We start from the raw sequence: 25,539 nt of genomic DNA, 5'->3' as shown, positions 1-25,539 counted from the left end.
CCACCTTCCACCCCCACGCCCATCCACCCTGACTGCTCCTGGCGGGGAAGGTGAGCGTGCAACGAAGGGGGTCTTGCGCTCACCTCAGCAGCATGCGCACTAACCCTGGAACAATGCAGAGAGAAGCATGGCCCTGCATAAGGAGGACACGTTCACAAAGCATTCCGTGGTTTTATTACTTTTTTTAAAAAAAAACTCTTTCTAAAGGCTGTGTTTGGCATGAGCTAATGCCACTGCTGGTGCTGCCAGTGGCCAGGCACAGGTACAGAAGGCCCTGAGGAGTTGGGTGGAAGAGAGCACAGTTGTGCAGGCAGAGCAGGAAAGAGGCAGCTCAGACCCCTGCCCGAGGAGCCTGTGGGATAAAGGCCGTGCAGTAAAGGGTAACACGTAGTCCTTCTCTTTGGTTAGGCAAAGGCCCGAGTGTGGGCCTGGAAGGCAAAAGGCTGGAGCGACGGGCTCAGCGCCGGAGCCCTAGCTGTAGCCTCATCCCATCGAGGCGGTGGTGCGGTAAGACGCGAGGCAAGAAGGCAGCGAAGTCAGGCTGGTCACTGCTAGCTTCTAGGAGCTGCCCTTGTCTTTGTCATCCATCAGGTCATACCTAGGGAAACAAGGACAGAGCTCAAGTACAATGACTCTTGTGTTCTCTTTTTTGTTGTTGGTGGTGTCTTTTTCTTTGCAAGGCAGGTCTCACTCTAGTCCAGGCTGACCTGGAACTAACTCTGTAGTCCCGGGCTAGCCTCAAACTCACACAATCCTTTCTCTGCCTCCTGAGTGCTGGGATTAAAAGCATGTGCCACCATGCAGGGGCTTTTTTTTCTTTTCTTTTTTTAATAATCTAATGAAGCAACTGAAGTTCTATTTACTTATTAGAGATGAGGTGGGTGGGGGGAAGGCGTAGAATGGGTGCACCAGGTCCTCTAGACATTGCAAACAAACTCCAGACACATGTGCCACCATGTGCATCTGTCTTATGTGGGATCTTGAGACCTGAACCTGGGTCCTTAGACTTTGCAGGCAAGCACCTTAACTACTAAGCCATCTCTCCAGCCCTGTTTCCTTTTTTAATAAAACTTTTTTGAATTTTTTATTTATTTGAGGGGTAAGAGAAAGAGACAGATTTTATAAATATATATGTATATATATATATATATATAGATAGATAGATAGATAGATAGATAGATAGAAAGAAAGAAAGAAAGAAAGAAAGAAAGAAAGAAAGAAAGAAAGAAAGAAAGAAAGAAAGAAAGAAAGAAAGGGTATGCCAGGGTATCCAGACACTGCAAACAAACTCCAGATGTATGTGCCACCTGTGCATCTGGCTTATGTAGGTAATGGGGAATCTGGGTTCTTGAGCTTTACAAGCAAGTGCCTTAAGGGCTAAGCCATTTCTTCAGCCCTTTTTTTTTCCCCCTAGTTTTTCGAGGTAGGGTTTCACTTTAGTCCAGGCTGACCTGGAATTCACTATGTACTCTCAGGGTGGCCTGGAACTCATGGCAATCCTCCTACCTCTGCCTCCCGAGTGCTGGGATTAAAGGCATGCGCCACCACGCGCAGTTTTCCCCCCAACCCTTTTTTTGTTTCTTGAGACAGGGTTTCATTCTGTAGCCTAGGCTAGCCTCAAACTCATAGTAATATTCTAGTGTGCTGTCATTATAGTTCTTATGTTCTCTTACAAATGAGAAACATCCTAAAGGCCCCTGTTCTTAACTGAATCAGTGGCTCTCTGCTCTGATTACATTTGTCCTCTTCCATCATCACATGTCCAGCCCACCCACACGCTCATGCAGGTACTCACCACTGGGCTGCACCCTGGGAAAGGTCCATCTCAGAGAGATCCAGCTGCACCTGGTTAGAGGATGTGGGGGACTAAATGTTACTTTACTTATTTGAGAATGAGAAGGAGGAAAATTTATGTATATCTATATGTGCATGCATGTATGCCAGGGCCTCCAGCTACTGAAAATGAACTCAAGACACATGCATCACCTTGTGCATCTGACTTACATGGGTCCTGTGGAATTGAACCTGAGTTCTTCCTTAGGTTTAGCAGGCAAGTGCCTTAACTGCTAAGCCATCTCTCCAGTCCCTAGATGTTTTTATTTATTCTTATTTTTTATTGTTATTTGTTTTGTTTTATCTTACTTGTTTTTTTTTTTTTTGTTGTTGTTTTTTTTTTGAGGTATGGTCTTGCTGTGGTCCAGGCTGACATGGAATTCACTATGTAGTATCAAGCTGGCCTCAAATTCATAGTGATCCTCCTACCTCTGGCCTCCAGTGCTGGAATTAAAGGTGTGCACCACCATGCCTAGCTAAGTAATATATTTTATTTTTTAATATTTATCTGAAAATGGAGAAAGAGAGGGAGAGAGACAGAGCGAGAGAATGGGCATGCCAGGGCCTCTTGCTGCTGCAAATGAACTGCAGATGCATGCACCACTTATTGTATCTGGCATTACATGGGTGCTGGGGAATTGAACCTGGGCTGTCAGGTATTCCAAGCAAGTGCCTTAACCTCTGATTCATCTCCCCAGCCCCCTAGATTTTTTTTTTAATATATTTACTTAATTGAGAATGGAGAGAAAGAGACAGAGACAGGAAGATAGAGAAAACGGGTGCACCAGGGCCTTAGACCACTGCAAACGAACTCCAGATACAAGTGCTACCTTGTGTATCTGGCTTACGTGGGTACTGGGGGAATTGAACCTGGGTCCTTAGGCTTTGTAGGGAAGTGCCTTAACTGCTAAGCCATCTCTCCGGCCCCCTAGGTGTTATTTTCATATGTCCAAAATACATGTCCCTTCATTCCCTCTGGTGTCAAACCACTGCAAGGTGACAGACTCACCTCACAAGTATCATATGGGCTGCCTCCTCCTTAACCAAGACTACAGCCTTGGTCCCAGCAGCTTCTAAGTCTCACCTCTGCCTTGCCCTCTTACCTTACCAAGAAGCTCACGTTCTCTTGACATGAAGGAGGAATTGGATTTCACAGAGACTTCTAGCTTTCGCTTGAGAGTTCCATCCAGGGGAAGTTCCCATTCAAACCTACGGAGGTACTGGGTGTTAGAGCCGAGGGTCCACCCCAGCCTCTACCTCTCTGCACGAATGCCTACTCACTGACCGCTCACTGAACTCAGGGTTGAGGGTCCTCTTCTTCTGGGAGGTCTTCCTCTTGGTGCCTCGGCTCTTGTCTGGCAGTAGCAACAGCGACACATAGGGATCAGGGAGATCTCTTCCGCTTTGTCGCAGGGCCCTGCAGCATCAGGACGTAGGTGATAAGGAACGGAAGGGGAGGGAGGGAAGCCAGGAGGACAAGAGGATGGAGCGCTCACCTGCAGCTGTGAACGATGCTGACAAGCTTTTGTTCTTCACTGTAGTACCAGACTGTTAGCTTCACTTGGCCCAGAGGCCCAATGGCAGCCTCAGAGGGACTGTGGAAAGATAAGGAGAGGTCTAGGAGAAGTCAGTGCCTTAGGAACCGATAACTCAAATTTCAAATGCCTGCCTGCATCCCATCTCCTGTCCCAATCCTTTACCTGTCACCATGGGTGAGGCGATGCCGGAGCTCTGGGACTGAGGAGGTGGTGTGAGACAGTCCCCCTAAGAGCTCTGGCTCTTCACTCAGAGAAGAGGAGCTGGGGCTGTAGCTGTGGCTATGGGCTTCCACTCCAGAATGCTGGGACACCAGGATCTGGAGGCAGGAAAGCTGTGAGCTAGGGAGTTTCCTCAGCTCCATGGAGCTGTTTCCTACAGCTCCCTTACTTGTAGTGCATGTCCCTCTGTCCCAACCCTCTCATGTCCTTTCAGCCAGGAAGGTCTTCCCTTCTCCCTTCCTTCTAGCCTGCTGGCCATCTCTTGGTACTCACCCCTAGCTGTGCTCTCAGTAACACCTGGCCCTGACCATTGCTGAGAGCAAACCAATGGTCCACACAGAGCCGGTCTGCCTGGAGGATCTCTGAGAGGGGCAAGGATAAGGAGCCCAGGTTGCCACTCCCCTCACCACGAACCTGTGGGGCAACAGGACAATGATCAGTGATAGATACAAAGACACAATTTAGTCCTGGTGACCAAGGTCCAAGCACTTGGACTCAGGTATTCTATGAGATTCTTCTTTGTGGAGAATACATAATCCATATTAACTTGTAGAGAGACTAGTTGGAAAGAAGGGATTCAGTGGAAGAGGGACTTGGGAGGAGGAAAAATGAAGATGGCAGGAGGGGATTGTGATCATGGTTTATTGTTTATACTTATGGAAGTTGTCAATAAAAGTTTTAGAAAGCCAGCATGGTGACACACCCCTTTAATCCCAGCACTTGGGAGGCAGAGGTAGGAGGATCACCATGAGTTCAAGGCCACCCTGAGACTACATAGTTAATTCCATGCCAGCCTGGGCTACAGTGAAACCCTACCTTGAAAAACAAAAAAAACAAAGCAACAACAACAAAAAATTTAAGTAGTTTAAAAAAATAGCTGGGCATGGTGGTGCATGCCTTAATCCCAGCACTCGGGAGGCAGATGTAGGAGGATCACCATGAGTTTGAGGCTATTCTGAGACTATGTAGTGAAGTCCAGGTCAGCCTGGGCTAGAGTGAGACCTACCTTGAAAAACAAACAAACAAAAAAAAGTTTAAAAAATAAAAAATTAGGGACTAGAGAGATGGCTTAGAAGTTAAAACACCTGCCTGCAAAGATTAAGGACCTATTTTCAACTCCCTAGATCCTACATAAGCCGAACGCAAAGGTGAGGCAAGCACAAGGTCGCACATGCCCACTAGGTGGCATAAACATCTAGAGTTCAACTACAGTGGCTAACGCTCTAGTGTACCAATTTTCTCTCTAAAATAAATAATTAAAAATTAGAGCTGGAGAGATGGATCAGTGGTTAAGTCACTTGCCTGCAAAGCCTAACAACCTGGGTTCAATTCCCTAGTAACCATGTAAAGTCAGATACAAGTGGCGCATGCATTTGGAGTTCATTTGCAGCAGCTGGAGGCCCTGGTGCACCCATTCTCTCTCTGTCTCTCTCCTATCTCTCTCTGCTGGCAAATAAATAAAATTTAAAAAAAAATGCTTACTCGGGCTGGAGAGATGGCCTAGCGGTTAAGTGCTTGCCTGTGAAGCCTAAGGACCCCGGTTCGAGGCTCGGTTCCCCAGGTCCCACGTTAGCCAGATGCACAAGGGGGCGCACGCGTCTGGAGTTTGTTTGCAGAGGCTGGAAGCCCTGGCGCGCCCATTCTCTCTCTCTCCCTCTATCTGTCTTTCTCTCTGTGTCTGTCGCTCTCAAATAAATAAATAAATAATGAAAAAAAAAATGCTTACTTGAAGCCGGGCATGGTAGTGCACGCCTTTAATCCCAGTGCTCAGAAGGCAGAGGTAGGAGGATCACCATTAGTTTGAGGCCACCCTGAGACATTCCAGGTCAGCCTGAGCTACAGTGAGACCCTACCTTGAAAAAAAAAAAAATTTTTCCTTGGGGCTAGAGTGATGGCTTAGCAATTAAGGCACTTGCCTGTGAAGCCTAAGGACCCAGGTTAAATTCCTATGTAGACCAAGGTGGTGTATGTGGACGGAGTTCTTTGGCAGTGGCTAGAGGCTCTGGTGTACCCATTCGCTCTCTCTTTCCCTCCCTCTGTCTCAAATAAAACTTTAAAAAACACCCTTAAAAAATGCTTACATGGGCTGGGCTGAAGAGATGGCTTAGTGATTAAGTGCTTGCCTGTGAAGCCTAAGGACTCAGTTCGAGGCTTAATTCCCCAGGACCCACGTTAGCCAGATACACAAGGGGGCACATGCGTCTGGAGTTTGTTTACAGTGACTAGAGGCCTTGGCATGCCCATTCTCTCTCTGTGTTTGTTGCTCTCAAATAAATAAATAAACAAAAAATTACTACTTAATTTTTTACTTGCAAAATCTGATGACCCAGGTTTGATTCCCTAATACCTATGTAAAGCCAGAGTTTTGGGGTTTGTTTGAAGTGGCAGGAAGCCCTGGCATGCTTATACTCACATTCTCTCTCTCTCTCTCTCTCTCTCTCTCTCTCTCTCTGCCTCTTTCTCTCTCTCACAAATAAATGAAACCAACAAACAATTTCTGGTTCTCTTCCTTGCCTTCTTTTTTGGTTTTTCGCGGTAGGGTCTCACTCTAGCCCAGGCTGACATGAATTCACTATGTAGTCCCAGGCTGGCCTCAAACTCAGTGATCCTCCTGTGCCACACTACAACTTGTGCACAGGTGTGTGGCATATGCACCTATTTGTATGGGCATGGGCATGTGTGCACACGTAGTGGAGGTCAGAGGTTGACATCTGGTGTCTTTCTCCACTGTGAGTGTACATGGTGCGTTTGTGTGTCTGGTATATGCACATATATGTGCAGATGCAGAACTCCATGTATGAAGGCCAGAGGAGAACACAGAATGGCCCCTCTATTGCTCATCTACATGTTTCCTTAAGAGAGAGTTCTCACTAATTCTGGAGCTTTCTGCTTTTGCTAGTTTACATAGTGCTGGGATTGAACCCAGGGCTTTGTGCATGTTGCAGCACATGCTCTACCACTGAGCTACTACAGCAGGAAGTTTTAAAAGCCATTACATGTGGAATACAGAAATGAGAATAAGATAGACATAAAGCTTGGCATGGTAGTGCACACCTTTAATCCCAGCACTTGTGAGGCAGAGGTAGGAGGATCGCCATGAGTTCAAAGCCAGACTGAGATTACATCATGAATTCCAGGTCAGCCTGAGCTACAGTGAGATGCTACCTCGAAAAAAAAAAAAAAAAAAATCTGGAGGGCTGGAAAGTTTTCTCAGTGGTTAAGGCACTTGCCTACAAACTCTAATGACTCAAGTTCAATTCCCCAGTACCCATGTAAATCCAGATGCACAAAGTGGCACATGCATCTGGAGTCCATTTGCAGTAGCTGGAGGCCCTGGTGTACCATTCTGTCTTTCTATCTCCTATTTCTCTCTGCTTGAAAATAAATTTTTAAAAGTTAAACTATATATATATATATATATTCTATTTATTTTAGAGGGAGATAGAGACAGAGAGAAAGAGGCAGACATAGAGAGAGTGAGTATGGAAGTGCCAGGGCCTCCTGTCTGTCCAAACTCCAGACATGTGCCACTTTGTGCATCTGGCTTTCCATGGTACAAGGGAATTGAACCCAAGCTATCAGACTTTGCAAGCAAGCACCTTTAACCACTGAGCCATCTCTCCAGCCCCCAAATTCAGGAATCTTCTAAGGATGCCTTTCTCACAGCCTCCACCCGCTCCCCAGTATGATGGAACTTATCTTGTCTTCTTTGGTGCTTTTATCTTGGCTTTTATTCTCGAAGTGTTCTCTGAGAATTTTCCCAAAGCAAGAGTTCCATGAGGATAAGTACTCAAACCTCTTCTCCCCTCCTTCCCATTCTCTTTGTTGTTGTTGACATAGACCCTTGCTATATAGTCCAGGCCAGCCTTGAACTTGAGGCAATCCTCTTGCCTCAGACTCCTAAGTACTGGGAGTATAGGGATATGCCACCAAGCTTTCATTTCTAACTACCCTGTAGCCAGTTCAGTGCTTGTAGAGTGAATTTACAGTACCTGTAACTCCAGGCTCTCAGTATGTGGCTTCCTGATGAGAAAGGAGGCACTCTCATCCCAGATAGGGGCTGATGTTTGGGAAGCAGTCTGATGGAGATGAGAGTTATAATCAGTGGCTGACACTCAGTCCTCTACTTTTTTCCCTCCCGTTCTTAACAGTGCAGCATTTCCCAGTACCTTGGTTTTATGGGAAGTCTCTCCCACAGTGAGGGTGGCGTAAGGGTTAGGAGGCTTGGTACCTTTCCGGAGCTGGAAAGAGAATATCATGTTAGTCTTAAATTTTAACCTCCTTAGATAGGTCTCTTGCCACAACCACACATCCACATTCACTTGACAGCCACGATCCCCATGGCTTGGATAATCTTCTCACCCCAGCACCATTCTCACAAAGAGAAGGTCTGTTAGCTATTCCAAATCCACAAGGAGCATCCACACCCATGGGCTCTGGGCGAGGGGCTAGGGCGCTATGGGGTGGGGGAAGTTCTCTCACCGGCAGGCCCTCTGCCCGTTCCAGGTAGACAGACAGCACGGCTGCTGCCAGCTCTGAGCTCTTCTGAGTCTGCAGCAGACTGTTCACTTGCAGCACCTGGGGGTGGGCAGGCACACAGAGGCTGGGGGTGGGAACTGACACCTAGGACTTGGGCTTTGGAAACAGAAGGGATCACCCTGCCCTCTCCACTGCCTTCCTTACCTCCTCTAACTCAGCAGCAGTGGGCCTGGGGGTCAGACGCTCCAGGCGCAAATGCAGGCGGCCAGAAGGGACATCCTCCAGGGTTAGCCACTGTGGACATAGGTAGGGTAAGCCTTGAGAATGGGGACATGGTAATGATGAAAATGAGGCGAGGCCAGGCGTGGTGGCACACATCTTTAATCCCAGCACTCAGGAGACAGAGGTAGGAGGATCGCCCTGAGTTCCAGACCACCCTGAAATTACAGTGATTCCAGGTCAGCCTGAGCTAGAGTGAAACCCTACCTTGAAAAAAATCAAAAATAAAAAGCCGGGCATGGTAGCACAAGCTTTTAATCCCAGCACTCGGGAGAAGAGGTAGGAGGATCGCCATAAATTCCAGACCATCCTGAGACTACACAGTGATTCCACATCAGCCTGGGCTAGAGTGAGACCCTACTTTGAAAAACCAAAAAGAAAGAAAGAAAGAAAAAGAAGAGGCAGGAGGGATGGCTTAGCAGTTAAGTTGTTTGCCTGCAAAGCCAAAGGATCCTGGTTTGATTCCCCAGAACCCAGCATTAGCCAGATGCACAAGGGGGTGTATGACATCTGGAGTTCATTTGCAGTGGCTGGAGGCCCTGGCACACCCATTCTCTCTCTCTTCCTCTTTCTCTGCCAAGTAAAGAAATAAAATATTTTTTTTTTAAAAAGAGGCTTGGGCTAGAGAAATGGCTTAGTGGTTAAGACATTTGCCTGCAAAGCCAAAGGATCCGGTTCAACTCTCCAGGACCCAAGTAAGCCAGATGCACAAGGGGCACATGAGTCTGGAGTTCATTTGCAGTGGCTACAGGCCCTGGCATGCCCATTCTCTCCCCCTCTCTCTCTGCCTCTTTTTCACTGTCAAATAAATAAAATATATATTTTTTAAAAAAAGGCTTGTGTCAAGATCAGGAGGGACTGATTTCCACACTTACCTCATCAAGGAAGCCACTGTTGAGGACTGTGGTGAGACTTACTTTACACCTGTAGAGGGGAAAGAGGAAGACGAGAGGCCAGTGACCCACTCGGTAAGCTGCAAGACCCAGCCCATCCACTCAGCTGGACTCCTTCCTGCCCTCTTACCTGCCTAGAAAGTCGTCCTTGTCCAAGTCCTTGTCAAAGACCTCAACATCTAGCTCCTGGCCTGGAACTGATGTGACAATCACCTAGTGGGAGAAGAAGAAAAAAAAAAAAAAAAAAAAGGAACTTGCCTCCTTTTCCTCTCCAAATGACTGTTCTCCCTTGCCATCAACTGACAACAGGAGATTCTGGGTCACTGGTGGAGCCGGAGGAAGAATGAGGCAGACCGAAAGGAGCCCCAGCCACTCAATTCTGACCTCAAAAGCCTCATTCCAGCGGGGGTTGAGATCTTCCCGAACAACGTGGCTCCGGAAGCTCCTTCCTGCCACCTTCAGCTTGACGTAGGGGTCTGACTTCCCCTTCACCAGTCCCCCCAAGAAACGGTCTTTGGCAATCAGATCCTGAGCCTCTAACACATGGATCCGAAGTACATTCTGCAGAAGGGACGGATGGGGTAGGAGACAGCAGTCAAAGGAAGTGAAACCTCACAGAACTAGCCTTAAACTAGGCTTTGTGCATTTAGGGTGCACAAGTGCTGCAGATATCAACTTACCTCAGTGCCAAAGTGGCTGTCAGGAGTCGTGTGACTGGGCCGAGGCGGAGCATCCACGCTGCTGCCTCTCTGAGGGCTCTCACCGTCTGCATCCCAAGCACTGGGCATAGTGGAGAAGGAGATGTGTGACGAGTCCAAATACAAGATCTGGGAAGGAGAGTGTGGTTGTGGAATCAGGAAAGTGCACTGGGGCACTGGAGAACCCAGCAGAGGCTTTGACAGGGAAACCAGCTTCCTGAATTGGCTGGGCTCATCTCTACAAATTCCTTCCACACCCACTCAAAATCACATCTCGCCAGGCATGGTAGTGCATGCATTTAATCCCAGCACTCTGCAGGCAGAGATAGGAGAATCGCAGTAAATTCAAGGCCACCCTGAAATTACATAGCAAATTCTAGGCCAGCCTGAGCAACAATGAGTTCCTACCTGAAAAGAAAGAAAAAAAAAAAAAATTGAGGGCTTGGGGAGATGGCTTAGTGGTTAAGGTGCTTGCCTGCAAAGCCAAAGCCTACGTTCAATTCCCCAGGACCCACATAAGCCAGATGCACAAAGGTGGTACATGCATCTGGAGTTTGTTTGCAGCAGCTGGAGGCTCTGGTGCGCCCATCCACTCTGTGTCTCTCTCAAATAAAAAAATATATAATTTTTAAAATAAATTCAGGGCTGGAGAGATAGCTTAATGGTTAAGCGTTTGTCTGTGAAGCCTAAGGACCCCAGTTCAAGGCTCAGTTCCCCCAGGACCCATGTTAACCAGATGCACAAGGTGGCACATGCATCTGGAGTTCGTTTGCAGTGGCTGGAGACCCTGGTGCACCCATTATTTCTCTGCCTCTTTGTCTGTCACTGTCAAATAAATTAAGAATAAACAAAAATAATAGTAATAATTTGAGCTGAGCATGGTGGCACATGCCTTTAATTCCAGCACTTGGGAGGCAGAGGTAGGAGGATCGCTGTGAGTTTGAGGTCAGCCTGGGACTACAGACTGAGTTCCAGATCAGCCTGGGCTACAATAAGACCCCTGGCAAAAAAAAAAGAAAAAAAAGAAATTATGTATTTGTGAGTGTGCATGTTCATGTGTGACTGCAGGTATACACATGTCTTGGCACACATGTGGAGGAGGCCAAAGGACAACTTTCAGGTTGCTCTCCACCCATCCACTTCATTTGGAGCAGGGTTTCTCACTCTGGATTCCCGCTCTGGAGCTTCTGGGACATTCTCCTGTCTCCATCTCCCATCTTGCTGTCAGTATCAACATCAACATGCTGGAATTACAGAAGCTTGCCATGACTCCCAGTTTTTTATTTATTTTTTTGAGGTAGAATCTCACTCTAGCTCTGACTGACCTGGAATTCTCTATGTAGTCTCAGGCTAACCTCAAACTCCCACTGATCCTCCTATGTCTGTCTCCAAGTGCTGGGGATAAAGGGCATGTGTCACCACAGCCAGACAACTTCCAGTTTTTTACATGGGGCCTGGGAATTAAACTTAGGAATTCCAACTTCAGTGGCCAGTATTTTATCTACTGAGCCATCTCCCCAAACCCTCAATGTTTTTTTAAAAATATTTTTAAATTTTTATTTATTTTTATTCAATATTAGAGCAGGGGAGACAGAATGAGCATGCCAGGGCCTCTAGCTACTGCAAATGAACTCCAGACACATGCATCACCTTGTGCATCTGGCTTATGAGGGTCCTGGAGAATTGAAACTGGGTCCTTTGGCTTTGCAGGATAATGCCTTAACCACCGAGCAATCCTCTAGCCCCCCCCCCCCTTTTTTTGATGTGCCTGCTAGATGCTTCTGCATACACCAGCTCCTTTCATCTCAGTGGGCTCCCCTTCCACACTCTGACCACCAAGGAATCCACAGGCTTCCCCATGCCCCTCAGTGCTTCCACCATTGCCATACCCGCAGGATCAGTTTCATGTAGAGCCTGGAGTTTGGGCCTGAGCCACTGAGCTGGAACCACTGGTCCATAGTGAGTTCTGGTGCGGTCAGGAGGCGAGCCAGAGGCAGGGTCAGCGCCCCCAGAGTCAGGGCTCTGGAGTCATCCTTCACCTGCAGGCATGGGGTGGAGATGGAATGTCATGAAGGGATGAGGGGATAGGAGGTATACTGAGGCAACTAAAGCACAGTTCCAACTCCATTCCCCTCCTTCTTACCATGAAACTTGTGCTCCACTCAGTCCCCCACCACCACCCAGGCAAGGTCCCTCTAGCCCAAACCTGGAATTCGCTCTGTCGTCCAGGCTGACCTCGTACTCATGCCAGTTTTCCCAGCTGTCTCCTGAGTCCTGGTTTTAAAGGTGTAGGCCACCATACCTAGCTAGAGCCACCTTTTTACAGTCCTCTACCCACCTCAGGGTCAGAGTCTACCTTTACTCATTCTGTTCCTACTGCTTGTAAAGTTTTCATTCTCTTCCCCTCTATCAGGATCCTACTTATCTATCCTTCAGGGCTCAATTAAAATCCTTCTTCCCTTTACAAAATTTCTAGTTGCTCCAGTCTCCAAGTCCTTCTCTGGCCATTCTTAGTGCTACATGATCAGTATTTTACTTATGGCTTGATATACTAGGGTTTTGTCTATGAAACTGATCAGTAAGCAAGGTGAAACAAGGATACTGTTTCATGCTTTTTCTATGACCTTTAAAACACTGGATGTTAATTTTAGTGAGGCATAGTTTGCATACCATAAAAATTACTCATTTTAAGTACACAATTACCAATTATATGCCTAGCATGCAAAAGACTCTGGGTTTGATCCCTAGCATAAACAAATGGTGGGGAGGCTTCGTGGTTAGGCACTTGCCTGTGAAACCTAAGGACCCCAGTTCAAGGCTCGATTCCCCAGGACCCATGTAAGCCAGATGTACAAGATGCATGCATCTGGAGTTCATTTGCAGTGTCTGGACGACCTGGTATGCCTTTCTCTCTCTGTCTGCCTCTTTGTCTGTCACTCTCAAATAAATAAATAGAAATAAAAAAAAATGTTTTAAAGGTATAAGTTGGGTGTGGTAGTACATGCCTGAAATCCCAGCACTTTGGAGGTAGAGGAGGCAGGAGAATCAGGAGTTCAAAGCTACAGAGTGAAGCCGGGAGTGGTGGCGCACGCCTTTAATCCCAGCACTCGGGAGGCAGAGATAGGAGGATCACCATCAGTTCAAGGCCATCCTGAGACTACATGATATATTATTCCAGGTCAGCCTGGGCCAGAGTGAGACCCTACCTCAAAAAAAAAAAAAAGGCTAGAGAAGTGACTTAGCAGTTAAGATGCTTAGGCAAAGACAAAGGACCCAGGTTCGTTTCCCTAGTACTCACGTAAAACCAGATGCATAAGGTGGCACGTGCGTCTGGAGTTCATCTGCAGTGGCTAGAGGCCCTGGTGTGCCCATTCTCTCTCCTTCTCTCTCTGTCTCTATCTGCATTTTTCTCTCTCAAATAAATAAATAATATCTCATTTATTAATTTTCAGTTTTTCAAGGTAGAGTCTCACTCTAACCCAGGCTGAACTGGAATTCACTATGTAGTCACAGGCTGGCCTCAAACTTAGAGTGATCTCCCTACCTCTGCCTCCTGAGTGCTGAGATTAAAGTTGTGTGTCACCATGCCCATCTTAAATATTTTTTAAAAAACTAAACAAAACAAGAAACTCACAACTCTCCTTCCCCACAAAAAAAACTCCAAAACACGCTGTTGTCCCTGCTTCTGGAACCTGAGTATATAGCTCAGTGATAGCTTGCTGAGCATGCATGAGGCCCAGGGTTTAATCCTCAATATCATGAGAGAAAGAAATAGGGGGAAAAGAGGGAGGAAAAAAAGAAGGGGAGGGAACTTATTAAAGAGATCAGGAAAAGGAGAGGAGCAATGGTTCAGATTTGGGAAAATGGACTAAGGAAAACAGGTGATTATCTCACCTGCACATCAAGCTCCTGGCTTCGAGGGTCTTGCAAGAAAAACCGAAAAGCTGCTTCCCACACTGGACAATTGGTGTTGTAGATAGCCTGGGGAGGAGAATAGGGTAAGGTTATAGACTCAGCACTTTTCCCATTTCTCTACAAAATCCCAAGAACAGAGCTCCCCACAAAATGACTTCCCACCCCAGTGATAGCTTGGCTGTTACCTTGCTCTCCTGAGTGACATCCTGAATTGACAGTTGTACCATAGGGTTTGGTTCCTTGTTTCCTTTCTTCAGCTGTGTGTGTGGGGGGGGATAGAATTTAGAGGTCACTATTTGTGGATTAGACATTTGAACTTTGTTGAAGAGTGGTGTGATCACAGCCAAACCTCTTCCCCAAGGTGGACCTGATACTTCCTTGGAAACCTTGAATCACCCTTCTTCTGGAGCAAATCGGGGCATTTGCATCCTTAGCAGGCTCCCTGTTCAGTAGTAACCCTAGAAGCCAAACTCACAGGAAGATCCTGGGCACGATCCAAGTAGACCACCAGGATGGCAGCTGACGGGGGCTCTGGTCGAGAGGAGATGCCCCGATTCCACTGTAGGACCTGGGGAAGGGGAGCAGTAGTTAGACTTTAGTTCTCTGACGTCTCGCTGCCAGCTTCCTGTTTCCTGTATAGCTTTACCTGCTCCAGTTTTTCTGCATCTGGCAACAGTGACAGCCATTCTAGCCTCAAATGAACCTGGCCTTGCCCACCTTGGAGAGGGTACCACTAGAAGGAATAGAAGAAAGTAAGGGATAGCAGATCAGATGACTGCCCAACCACGTCACCAATGTGGCAGTTATCACCTTCCCAGAGAGTGAAGTCACTCCCACCTTCCTCTTCTCCCAACTTACATCATCCAGTACTCCAGCCTGTAATACCTTCCCTACATCCAGCTTCATTCTGGGAACGGGTTGGAAAGAGAAGGCAGTGCAGAGGAAAAGGGGGAGTGGTATAATTAGTAGCATGTCAATGGCCCTCTGTTCGCCCACCCAGAAATAACTGGTGAGTCTTATACTATGGAGATATTTGAGTGTTTGCATGCACATACATGTGGAATGTACAGTCAGAAAAATAAGTCCTGGTTGCAGAAAACTATAGCTACCTCCAGAATCTCAACAGCACTAGGGTTTTAGAATCTAAAAGTGAGCAGTCTCACCTGCCTAGAAAGTCATCTTTATCTGGATCCTTGTCAAACACCTCCACCTCGATCTCCTGCCCTGGGACCTCGTGTACCATGACCTGGAGAGCACAGAGGATTAACCTCCCATAGGATGCAACTTTGAAGACCATCTAATCAACTTCTTCCTTCTTCCCTTAGGACCTCCTTATTTCACACAGCCCCACTTTTCCTCAGCTTCCTACCTCATAAGTCTCTCCCCACTGAGGGTTGAGGTCCTCATTGATGACACGGCTGCAGAATGTCTGGGTGCCGACACGCACAAGTGCATAGGGGTCTGACTTGCCCTCAATCAGGCCTTTCACGTATTTGTCCTTGGAACTCAGCCCTCTAGCTGCCAGCAGGTGAATCCGTATAATGCCCTAGGGTTAGGAATCAATTGGGTGAAACTGAGAACCCAGCAGAGAGCTCTTGAGAGAAGGATCTATCTAGTCAGAGAGGCCATACCCTGGGCAGAGGGGAACGCAACTGGGCCACGTCTTGAAGGTCAGGCATAAGGGGCACCAGTAGACGGTTGGGCAACACAAGGAAGGCAGCGATGGAATCCATGATCATTGTGTCAGAGAGAGAGCTGAATGGGGGAGTGGAAAAGAAACACAGCCCAACTTCCAGTTTTTTTTCCCCCCAAACCCTACTGTGCTTCTTATTGCAAAGGAACACTAAGTATATAAGGAGGTCCATTCTTGAAAATCCTTCTTGCTACTTAAAAAAAATTTTTTTTTGCTTATTTTTGTTTATTTGAAAGTGACAGACAGAGAAAGAGGCAGATATGGGCACACTAAGGCCTCCAGCCACTGCAAACAAACTCCAGACACATGCGCCCCCTTGTGCATCTGGCTTATGTGGGTCCTGGGGAATCGAGCCTCGAACTGAGGTCCTTAGGCTTCACAGGCAAGCGCTTAACCGCTAAGCCAGCTCTCCAGCCCTTGTTACTTTTTACCCTAACTCCCCACCTACTACTCTTTGTTTCTTCATTGCCATCCTCAGCTTTTCTCTTTTTGTCCCTACTTAAGCAGGCTTTAGTTCTATTTATTCCCTATCAAAGTGCATGCTCCTCCCATAGAAAAAAAAAATACCAGTATGAAAGTCTTTTGCCTCCTCTCCCAGCTAGAGCAGAGGTTTTGGAGGCAGAGGTTACATCTTCTACTGTTTTGTATTCCCGAAACCCTCAGCCTGGGACTGGGATACTCATGAAGTCCTTAATACCTAAGTCCTGGGATATCCAGCAGGTTGGTCATTCCTGTCCAGTTGATGTCTAAGGTCTAAAAGAAAAGGGCAAGAGTCAGGAGTCAGGACAGATCCTTGGGGGCATGGTTATACCATTCAATGACGCTAAGTCCCTCAGCCGGTGGTCAACCTTCTTCACAACTTCCACAGCTAGCTATTTCCACCCTCCCACAATCCTGTTTCCCATGCCCGATGCTTTCCCTTACCGGACGTTTGATAAAGAACATTGACACAGCTCCCACAATAGGAAGGTCCCCAGTGAGCGGCTCGAGAATCACCCTCAAGATACCATGTAGCTAGGGCAGGAAGAGAAAGCCAAAGCTTTTCCCCAGAAGAGGCTCAGTTTCCTCCAAGACTTCCCCAGTTGTGGGTTTTGTTTTGTTTAACCACCCCTCCATACCTCCCTAAATCCCATGAAACTTAAAGCAAGGACTCTCTGGAATGAGGACTTCTGACTGAGGACTTTCCCACCTGCATGCCCTTGACTCCTGCTTTGCAGAAATACTTCTTTATTTCCACATCAATCTGCAAATCACCTACATAGCTAGGAGTTGGTGAGAAAGAAAATAAGGAAGGTTAGTTACAAGGCTTTTCTGCAGAGCAAGAGGAGCTCAATAGCCAGGAGTGACCAAGATCCACTATGGGGAAAGCAAACAAGTGGCGAGTTACCTGATGTTCAAGTCCAGTAGGATCTGATCTTTTCTCTGACTAGGGTGAACCTTGACTCCTATGATGCGTAATGGCTGGAGGGGGGGGGGGAGGGAGGGATTGCAAGAGAGTCAGAAGGAAAAGAGAAGTCCTCATTCTAGACAGCCCCACTACCCCCACCCCGCCACCATTCATTTTCTCCCAAACATACTTTTTCGCCCAATTCCACTCGTGTAAATGTGAATGTCTGAAGATGTGGGTTAGATCCCCGAACAGCCGGGGCCACAGTTTCAGCCAGAAGCTTCTCCATGTACTGACCCAGAAAAGGCCACACTTGAGCCATAATCTGGAAGGAAAGGGAAATAGAGGAGAGGCCCATCTTCCTTCTAAAAGCAACTTCCAGCCGGGCATGACAGCAGACACGTGTAACCTCAGGAGTAAGGAGGGAGGCTAGAGGATCATAAATTTGAGGCCAGCTTGGGCTACATATACGTACCTTTTGTGTGGAGGTTGGGGCAAGGCTCAGATCAGACCTGTGTAGCAAGGCCTGGCAAGAGGAAAGAACCCCATGGTCCCTTCAGGAAAATAAAACTCAGAGTGGCTCTCACCTTGTTTAGCCATTCCGCCTTTTCCACATCTGGGAAGCTGACCTAGGGGTGGGGAAGGCAGACAGTCAAGAGGATAGCTATGCCTATGCTTCTAAGAGGTCAGTGGGTGCCCCAGAGGCCATCAGACATGTTCATTTGGCAGTAACTCCTACCCTGGGACTGGGGGAATGCCCTGTGCTTCCTTTTCCTTTTGTCTTTCCCTCCCCATTTTAAACATATATTATATATATATATGTATATATATATATATATGTGTATGTGTATATATATATGTGTATGTGTATATATATATGTGTATGTGTATATATATATGTGTATGTGTATATATATATGTGTATGTGTATATATATATGTGTATGTGTATATATATATGTGTATGTGTATATATATATGTATGTGTATATATATATATGTATATATATATATATATATATATATATATATGGAGAGAGAGAGAGAGAGAGAGAGAGAGAGAGGGAGAAAGAGGCAGATAAAGAGGGGGGGTGAAGAGATGACAGCAGTTAAGGTGCTTGCCTGTGAAGCCTAAGGACTCATGTTTGAGCTCCAGGTCCTAGGTAGGTAAGGCAGATGAAGTGATGCAAGTGTGCAAGGCCGCACATGCACACAAGGGGGCACATGCATCTGGAGTTTGATTGTAGTGGCTAGAGGCCCTGGAGTGCCAATTCTCTCTCGTGTGCACATCATCATCATAATAATAATAACAAAAGGAGCCAGGTGTGGTGGCACACACCTTTAATCCCAGCACTCAGGAGGCTGAGGTAGGAGGATCACTGAGTTCAAAGCCAGCCTGAACCTACATAGTCAGCCTGGGCTAGAGTGAGACCCTTCCTCGAAAAACCAACCAATCAACCAAACAAAGCAGTCTGTTGGGTTTGCCTCAAAAAAAAAAAAAAAAAAAAAACACAGAATGGGCACACCAGGGCCTCTAGCCATTGCACATGAACTCCAGACATATGTGCCACCTTGTGCATCTGACTCTATGTGGGTACTGGGGAATCAAACTCTGGGCCTTAGGCTTTGCAGGCAAGCGCCTTAGCAGTTGAGCCATATCTCCAGTCCCCCTGCTCCCTTCATTCTAAAGCAAAGTTTATTCAGAAAAGTTTGGCCAGGCATGACAGTGCAAATCTGTAATCTCAGCACTTGGAAAATGGAAGCAGGAGGATTAGGAATTCAACAGCTTCTATCGTACAGTGGCCCAGCCTGGAGTACATGAGACCCTGTCTCAAAACAGCAGCAGCAACAAAAAGGGGAGCTGGGTGGTGTTCAGTTGGTAGAGTGACTGACTGGTATGCATGAGACCTTGGGTTTAAGCCCTAGGACCCCATAGAACAGGCATGGTGGTGAATGCCTAGAATCTCAGCATTTAGGAGGGGAAGGCAGGTGCATCAGAAGTTCAAGGTCATCCTTGTCTCCATCCTGGAGAGCTTGATTTGAGGACTGGGCTACATGAGACCCTATCTCAAAAGAAAGAAAAAGAGAGAGAAATTGAGCATTCACCTCTGGACTTTCGTTCCTAAGAATTTGAGGGCACTGAGGTTTCTCTAATAAGAGGAGTTATCGGGGTGTAGGCCACACAAAGATGCTTCTGGATAGCTTGGGGGTGTAAAATGACAGCTCTGGGGCAGAGGAGACGGCGGAGGAAGAAGGGCATTTCCTTTATGAAGAAGGAGGTCCTGTCAAATCAGAGCTCCAAGGAATCCTGGGATTGAAGAAGCCCTGGTTCCTTTGTCCAGCCTTCCGCCGTCCCCTGGGACTGGGCGAGGGCTTCCACACCAAGAAGGTGAAGAAGAAAGGAAGGACTTTCATGTCCTAGGGAGGCCCAGGAAAGCTACTTCACCCCAGCACTAGAGCTCCGCCCTTCTCTCTCTCCCCTCTCGTCCCGGTGTGACCCTTTTTATGGGAAAGAACACCTGTGCTCTGTATGGAGTAGTGCAAGCAGATTAACTGCCATGAAGGGGGGTAAAAGGAACAGACAGCTGCTGTCTAGGCTACAAGTGCCACAGACCATGTCTCTTTTCTTCTCTCCAGTCCAGGGCCTGGGAAAGAAAAGTGGCTGCGGCTGCCTAGTGTCTCCCATGACTTTTTGGAGGGGCCGGTAACGGGTCTAGCTTCTGCAAGGCCAGAGAGGAGGCATGTGCTTCAGCCTGGGAGACAGGGCGCAGAAATCGGGGTCGCGTTCAGCCGAGCAGGCGCTGCCCACGGCCCGGAAAAGGGTGGGGCCGGCCCGCCGCGGAGCGGAGCGGAGCGCGCGTACTGCAGGCACCGAACCACAGCCCCGCACGCCCCTCGGGCCCGCCGGCGCCGCTCCGGGGCCCACGACCGCCCCTCGCGGCGCCGCAGCCTGCCGGCTCACGGCTGGAAGGCGACTACGGCGGGTCATTCGCGGTACCAGGGCCTCAGCTAAGCCAGGCTCGCAAGGGCTGGGACCCAGCAGGTACCCGGTGACCGAACAGGAAACGGGAAAACCTCAGGGCCTTAAGTAGGTAAATAAATAAAATAAATAAGTAATAAAAGTCAAAACAAAACAAAACATCTTGAGGCTGAGAGGCAGATGCCCGGGGCACAGCAGCAAAGGCACGGCAGTCACCAGAAGTCAGAGGGAGAGCGCGACCCCAGATGCTCTGGGCTGGTGCCCGGGAGACGAGGAAGAAGTCCCGGTGGTGCGGAAGGACCCGCTCTGCGCATCCGGAGGGGCGGGCGGGGCGGGCGGGTAGTTGGTCCCGGGAGTGGCGCGTCCCAGCCGGCAAGCGGCTAACGGGGCGAGGTGGAAGTGAGGGTGTGTGCAGGGGTACTGTCCCAAGATGGAATGCTGACTGTCAGGGGGAGGGGGACCCAATACCGAGGGGCTGGGATGGAGCCACCCTGCACCGAGGGCTGAGGGGGCAGCTCACCCAGGCAGGTAACTCTCGATGGCTCATGTAGAGCGTTTTGGCCGTGATCCGTTCCTCGTCGTCCAGGAGCTGCCTGGCCGCCCGCAGGCTCCGTTGTTTCTCGTCGCGGACCCGGCGCCAGCCCACGTACAGGGCGAGGCCAAAAAGCACGAAGCCCACGCTGAGCCCCGCCGCCCCGGCCAGGTACACGGGCACCAGCACTAACAACCGCCGCCCGAACGAGGTCAGCACCGCCAGGGCCTCGCTTGCCGCGCCCGGCCCACCGGGGGGGACCCCAGAACCCGGGTCTGGTTTCGTGGGTGCAGCAGGGGGCTGATCCGAGGGGTCGGAGGGCGCAGGGGGCTGTTCCGCGGGGCCGGGGCCGGGGCCGGAGCCGGAGCCTTCCTCCGGAGGGTGCTCCATGGTGCTGCCTGCAGGAGGACCCGCCCGAAACGGACACTAGCTGGAGAGAGCGCCCGCTGGCAGCCAGCTCCCCGCCAATATAAGGTGAGCCCCGGGGTGGGGGGGAGGGGACCCCCAAGCCACGCCCCCGGGGCGGTCCGGGTTGGTCCCCGCCGAGTTGACGGAGGTGGGGTCAGAAGGCTGAGACTCCTAGCAAAGAGGTTGGAGCTTGGATCGCCCTTATTGGGTCACAGCGTGCCAAAATGGGTGTTCTCATCGGCGAAAAGGAGGAAAGGACACTAAAAGGCAGCGTTTGATTGGTTACCAGCGAGAAAAAGGCGTGGTGTACTTTGAAAGAGGCAGAACCAAATGCTCCTACCACGTGGGTTTGGAGTGCCTATGGAATGACGTCATGCAGAGTCGCTACTCCAATAAATTCTAGCGTGAGCTGGATTTGCTAATTGGGTTGCGAGTCGTGAGGATTTCCTTCCACCCGTTCAGATGGTTTGGCAGCATCTGATCTGGGATTCTCACGCGTTCACTTGTCAACTTTCCCTAAATCTTGATACTCTAAACTAAGCACACATTCTTTATTTTTCCTGGCTGGGCCTTACAAAAAGGAAATGACCCTATTTGGAATGGAAGTGTTCTTATGAATGACCCTTAATAGAAGGTCCCCAGTCCCTTTCCTAATCTGTGAAGTAGAACATATGACTCTAGAGAAAACTGGAAAATCGGGATAATTGGAGAAGGCAGGGAGGGAGGAAGCAGAGGAGTAAATAAGCGAGGCTTTATTTCTTTTAGAATTCTGCAATAGTTAGTCATCTCTACAGCAGAAAATAGATCAAGACTAAATTGGCTCAAAAAAAAAAAAAACAGGTGGGAGAGCTCAATTGCAACAATTATATTTACAAAGAATTGTTAAAAATTGTATTTGTCTGTTTTGAATTGTATTTATGGGTGGATGGGTGGGTGTGTGCACGGGCACACGTGTGCATGCTTGCTAAGGAACATCAGAAGCTAATCCCACTTTGTTTAATTTAATTTATACGAGAGAGAGAGAAAAAAAGGGAGAGAGAGAGAGAATGGGCTTGCCAGGGCCTCTAGCCACTGCAAATGAACTCCAATTGCTTGTGCCCCCTTGTGCATCTGCCTTATGTGGGTTCTGGAGATCCAAACCGGGATCCTTTGGCTTTGCAGGCAAATGCCTTAAATGCTAAGCCATCTTTCCAGACCCTAATCCCATTTTTTGTGTCTAGCCTTATGTGGGTGGCTTGGGAATTGAACCAGGGCCACAAGGTTTTGCAAGCAAGTGCCTGTAGTCTCTGAACCATCTTCCCTGTCACAAGAGTTTCTTGACAGTAAGAAATTTCTAGAACACTAAAATGAGGAATACAGCCAGACATACAGACTCACACGTGTAATCTCAGCATAGGAAGGTCTACAGCAATATGATGGTGAGTGCCAGACCAGCCTGAGCTTACATAGTAAGTCCCAGACCATCCTGGGGTACATATTAAGAATCACTGGAAGCCCGGCGTGGTATCCCAGCACTCAGGAGGCAGAGGTAGGAGGATCGCCGTGAGTTCGATGCCACCCTGAGACTCCATAGTGAATTCCAGGTCAGCCTGGACCAGAGTGAAACCCTACCTCGAAAAAAACTAAAAGAATAAAGAAAAAAAATCACTGGATGTGGATTCTAGCTACAGATGACTGGACTTCTGTGTGAGTAGGAAGAAAACTCAGTAGCAAAGGACAGTAAGCTAGAAAAGAGATAAAGGGAAGAAAAAGGAAGGAAGGGGATACTTAATAGGATGGTATTGTATATATGTAAGTAGAAGAATAGATTAATGGGGGTGAAAAGGCCCAAGTGAGGTCAGGGAAAGAGATTGAGTAAAGGAAAGGTGGAGGGAGGGCTAATCAGAATCTAAGAGGATATAAATAAATCATATGGAAACCTACTTTTTTTGGACAATGGAACACTCAGGAAACCCTAGATTCTTGCTAGAAAATTTTCAGTGCCAGGGATGGGATACCTTCCAGTGAGTTGTTGGCCAGGAAGGTCCCTGATGCCCCCAAAACATTATAGGCCATTGCCGGGGCCCTTGGTTTCCCACCAGGAATAGGTGGTAAGACCCTGTTGCTGAAGACTCCACATACATAGGCTGCAAGGCCACAGAGAAATCCTGCTGGAACTGAGCTGAGAACCTCCCATGTAGACCAGCTGGCAGAAAGCTGGAAGAAGCCATTCTACATGCAGTTCAATGGCAGAAAGAGAAATCACCAGTGAAGATACTCAACAGTGGACACTACAAGCCTTACATTTGGCCAGCCAGGCCAAATGAGCAACGGGTTCAATAGTGGCACATCTGTCATGGTGGAAACCATCTGCCCTCTAATTGGACTGGAGGCTCACTCCATGGGAGGGAATACATCCCTGATACTGAAAACTTAAAGCAGGGGTAGTCATGAGCCCTTAGGGGTGTAATGTCTGCTGTTGTCTGGCTAAATGTATATACTATGCTTATCAAACTGCCCAGTAAGTACTTCTCTTAATATTCATACCCTTATATTAATGCTACTCTCACTTTTGGTAGAGAATCTTCTCTTTTCAGATGGCAGTGACCTTGGGATGATTCAGAAGGCTTCATAAGCCAGATGCACAAGGTGGCACATGCATCTGGAGTTCATTTGCAGTGGTTGGATGGCCTGGTGCACCCATTCTCTCTTTCTTTCTCTCTCTAAAATAAATAAAATATATTTTAAAAGGATATATATTATATAAATATATATTTATATTATATATATCATATATATGATATATATAAATATATTTTTAAAAAGCTGGGCATGATGTCACATGCCTTTAACCCAGCACTTGGGAGGCAGAGGTAGGAGGATCGCTGTGAGTTCAAGGCTACCCTGAGAATACATAATGAATTCCAGATCAGCCTGAGCTAGAGTGAGACCCTGCCTTGAAAAGCAAAAAAAAAAAAAAAAAAAAAAAAAAAGAGATTGCTTAGTGGTTAAGGCACTTGCCTATGAAGCCTAAGGACCCAGGTTCAATTCTCCAGTACCCACATATATCAGATGCAGAAAATGGCACGTGTGTCTGGAATTCATTTGCAGTCACTAGAGGCCCTAATGTGCCTGTTCTCTATCTGCCTCTTTCTCTTTCTCTTAAATAAATAAATAAATAAAATATTTAAAGAAACAGAATATACACTGTGAACAGAAACACAGTGGGTGAATTCTTAGAAGGACTCTACTGACAGGGAGTGAGATTCTTTTATATAGTTAAGAGAAATTACCTAGCTATTTGTGTGGGGTCTATTTGAATAGATAAGAGGCCAGCAGCTTGCTATCTTGTTAGGTACTTAATTCTTTTTTTTTTTTTTTTTTTTTTGAGGTAGGGTTTCCCTCTAATCCAGGCTAACCTGGAATTCATTAGGGTCTCAGGCTGGCCTCAAACTCACAGGGATCCTCCTACCTCTATCTCCTGATCTATCCTCCTCTACTTATCCTTTCTGAGACTGGCCATTTGAGGTGAAGTACCAGGGGTCATTAAGATTTAGGCTGTAACTGTTTGCATAAGGCATAAACACTAGGTCAGACCCCAAAATGTCAGGGTCTTATCATGTAGAATTTTTAAAAAACATTTTATGTATTTATTTATGTAACAGAGAGAGAGAGAGAGAATGGGCACACCAGGGCCTCCAGCCACTGCAAACAAACTCCAGACACATCACCTTGTGGCTAACAAGGGTCCTGAGGAATCAAACCTGGGTCCTTTGGCTTTGCAGGCAAATGCTTTAACTGCTAAGCCATCCCTCCAGCCCATCAAGTAGAATTTTGCTTTTTTTTTTTTGAGGTACGGTCTCACACTAGCCCAGGCTATCCCGGAATTCACAGTGTAGTCTCAGGCTGGCCTTGAACTCACAGTAATCCTCCTACTTCTGCCTTCTGAGTGCAGGGCTTAAAGGCATGTTCCACCACTCCATGAATTATGCTTTTTATTTGGGCCTTTTTGTCTATACATTCCCTTATTACTCCAGGGAAAATCAGGAAGGTCACATCACTGAGGAACTTTTCAGTGCTGACAGGTGAGGCAGGGCTGGTTAGTACTGCTGATCTGCCATGGGGCTACAGGCATAAAAGGCTTGAGCTGTGTTTTGGAGAGGGGAGGGAGTAGTGGTTATAGCAGGACTGGGTCATGCTTGACCTGGAGGCTGAGAGGGCGTCTGGGGTTGGACACAGGTGTTGGTGTTGATGGAAATGGCTGATACCCCTCAGACAATGCTTTCCTGAGCTTAATGGCCTGCAATCTGGAAGACAGCAATTGTACTAGAGGGCTGAAGAAACAGCAGATTTAGAACAAGACAGGGGCTGAGAAAAAGAGTAAACAAACAAAATAACGTTCTAATGGTTAAAAGTGACAACAGGACTGGAGAGATGGCTTAGTGGTTAAGGTACTTGCCTGCAAAGCCTAAGGATCCAGGTTTGATTCTCCAGAGCCCACGTAAGCCAGATGCACATAGTGGTGCATGCATCTGAAGTTTGTTTGCAGCGATTTATACCTTGGCATGCGCGCTTACTCTCTCCCTCTCCCTCTCCCTCTCTCTTTCTCTCTCTGTCTCTCAAGTAAATAAAATAAAATTTAAAAAATGATGCCAGACATGGTGGTGCAAGACACCTTTAATCCCAGCACTCAGGAGGCAGAGGTAG

At 47.7% G+C, this 25,539-nt stretch overlaps 1 protein-coding gene across 1 annotated transcript; it reads right to left on the bottom strand.

The window, feature by feature from the left end:
- Nucleotides 1-157: 157 nt before the first annotated feature.
- On the bottom strand, nucleotides 158-20,881 carry Esyt1 (extended synaptotagmin 1). The gene is made up of 31 exons (XM_004650492.2): nucleotides 20,434-20,881; nucleotides 17,522-17,563; nucleotides 17,125-17,259; nucleotides 16,935-17,008; nucleotides 16,737-16,809; nucleotides 16,472-16,561; nucleotides 16,245-16,300; nucleotides 15,486-15,609; nucleotides 15,224-15,400; nucleotides 15,018-15,100; nucleotides 14,713-14,761; nucleotides 14,501-14,587; nucleotides 14,330-14,422; nucleotides 14,040-14,111; nucleotides 13,834-13,920; nucleotides 11,829-11,978; nucleotides 9,922-10,068; nucleotides 9,626-9,802; nucleotides 9,372-9,454; nucleotides 9,224-9,272; nucleotides 8,274-8,363; nucleotides 8,073-8,168; nucleotides 7,760-7,831; nucleotides 7,583-7,669; nucleotides 3,864-4,004; nucleotides 3,534-3,688; nucleotides 3,330-3,428; nucleotides 3,119-3,250; nucleotides 2,937-3,042; nucleotides 1,796-1,845; nucleotides 158-598 (listed from the first exon to the last, which is right to left on the bottom strand). The coding sequence occupies exons 1-31, from the start codon at nucleotides 20,833-20,835 to the stop codon at nucleotides 559-561; spliced, it is 3,318 nt and encodes a 1,105-aa protein (XP_004650549.2). The 5' UTR covers nucleotides 20,836-20,881; the 3' UTR covers nucleotides 158-558.
- Nucleotides 20,882-25,539: the final 4,658 nt, after the last annotated feature.

This window comes from Jaculus jaculus, chromosome 6 (genome assembly GCF_020740685.1).
Source record: "Jaculus jaculus isolate mJacJac1 chromosome 6, mJacJac1.mat.Y.cur, whole genome shotgun sequence".
In the NCBI taxonomy this organism is placed as follows: Eukaryota; Metazoa; Chordata; class Mammalia; order Rodentia; family Dipodidae; genus Jaculus; species Jaculus jaculus.
Note: the sequence above shows the minus strand (reverse complement) of the source record. Positions and strands in the feature narration are given on the sequence as shown.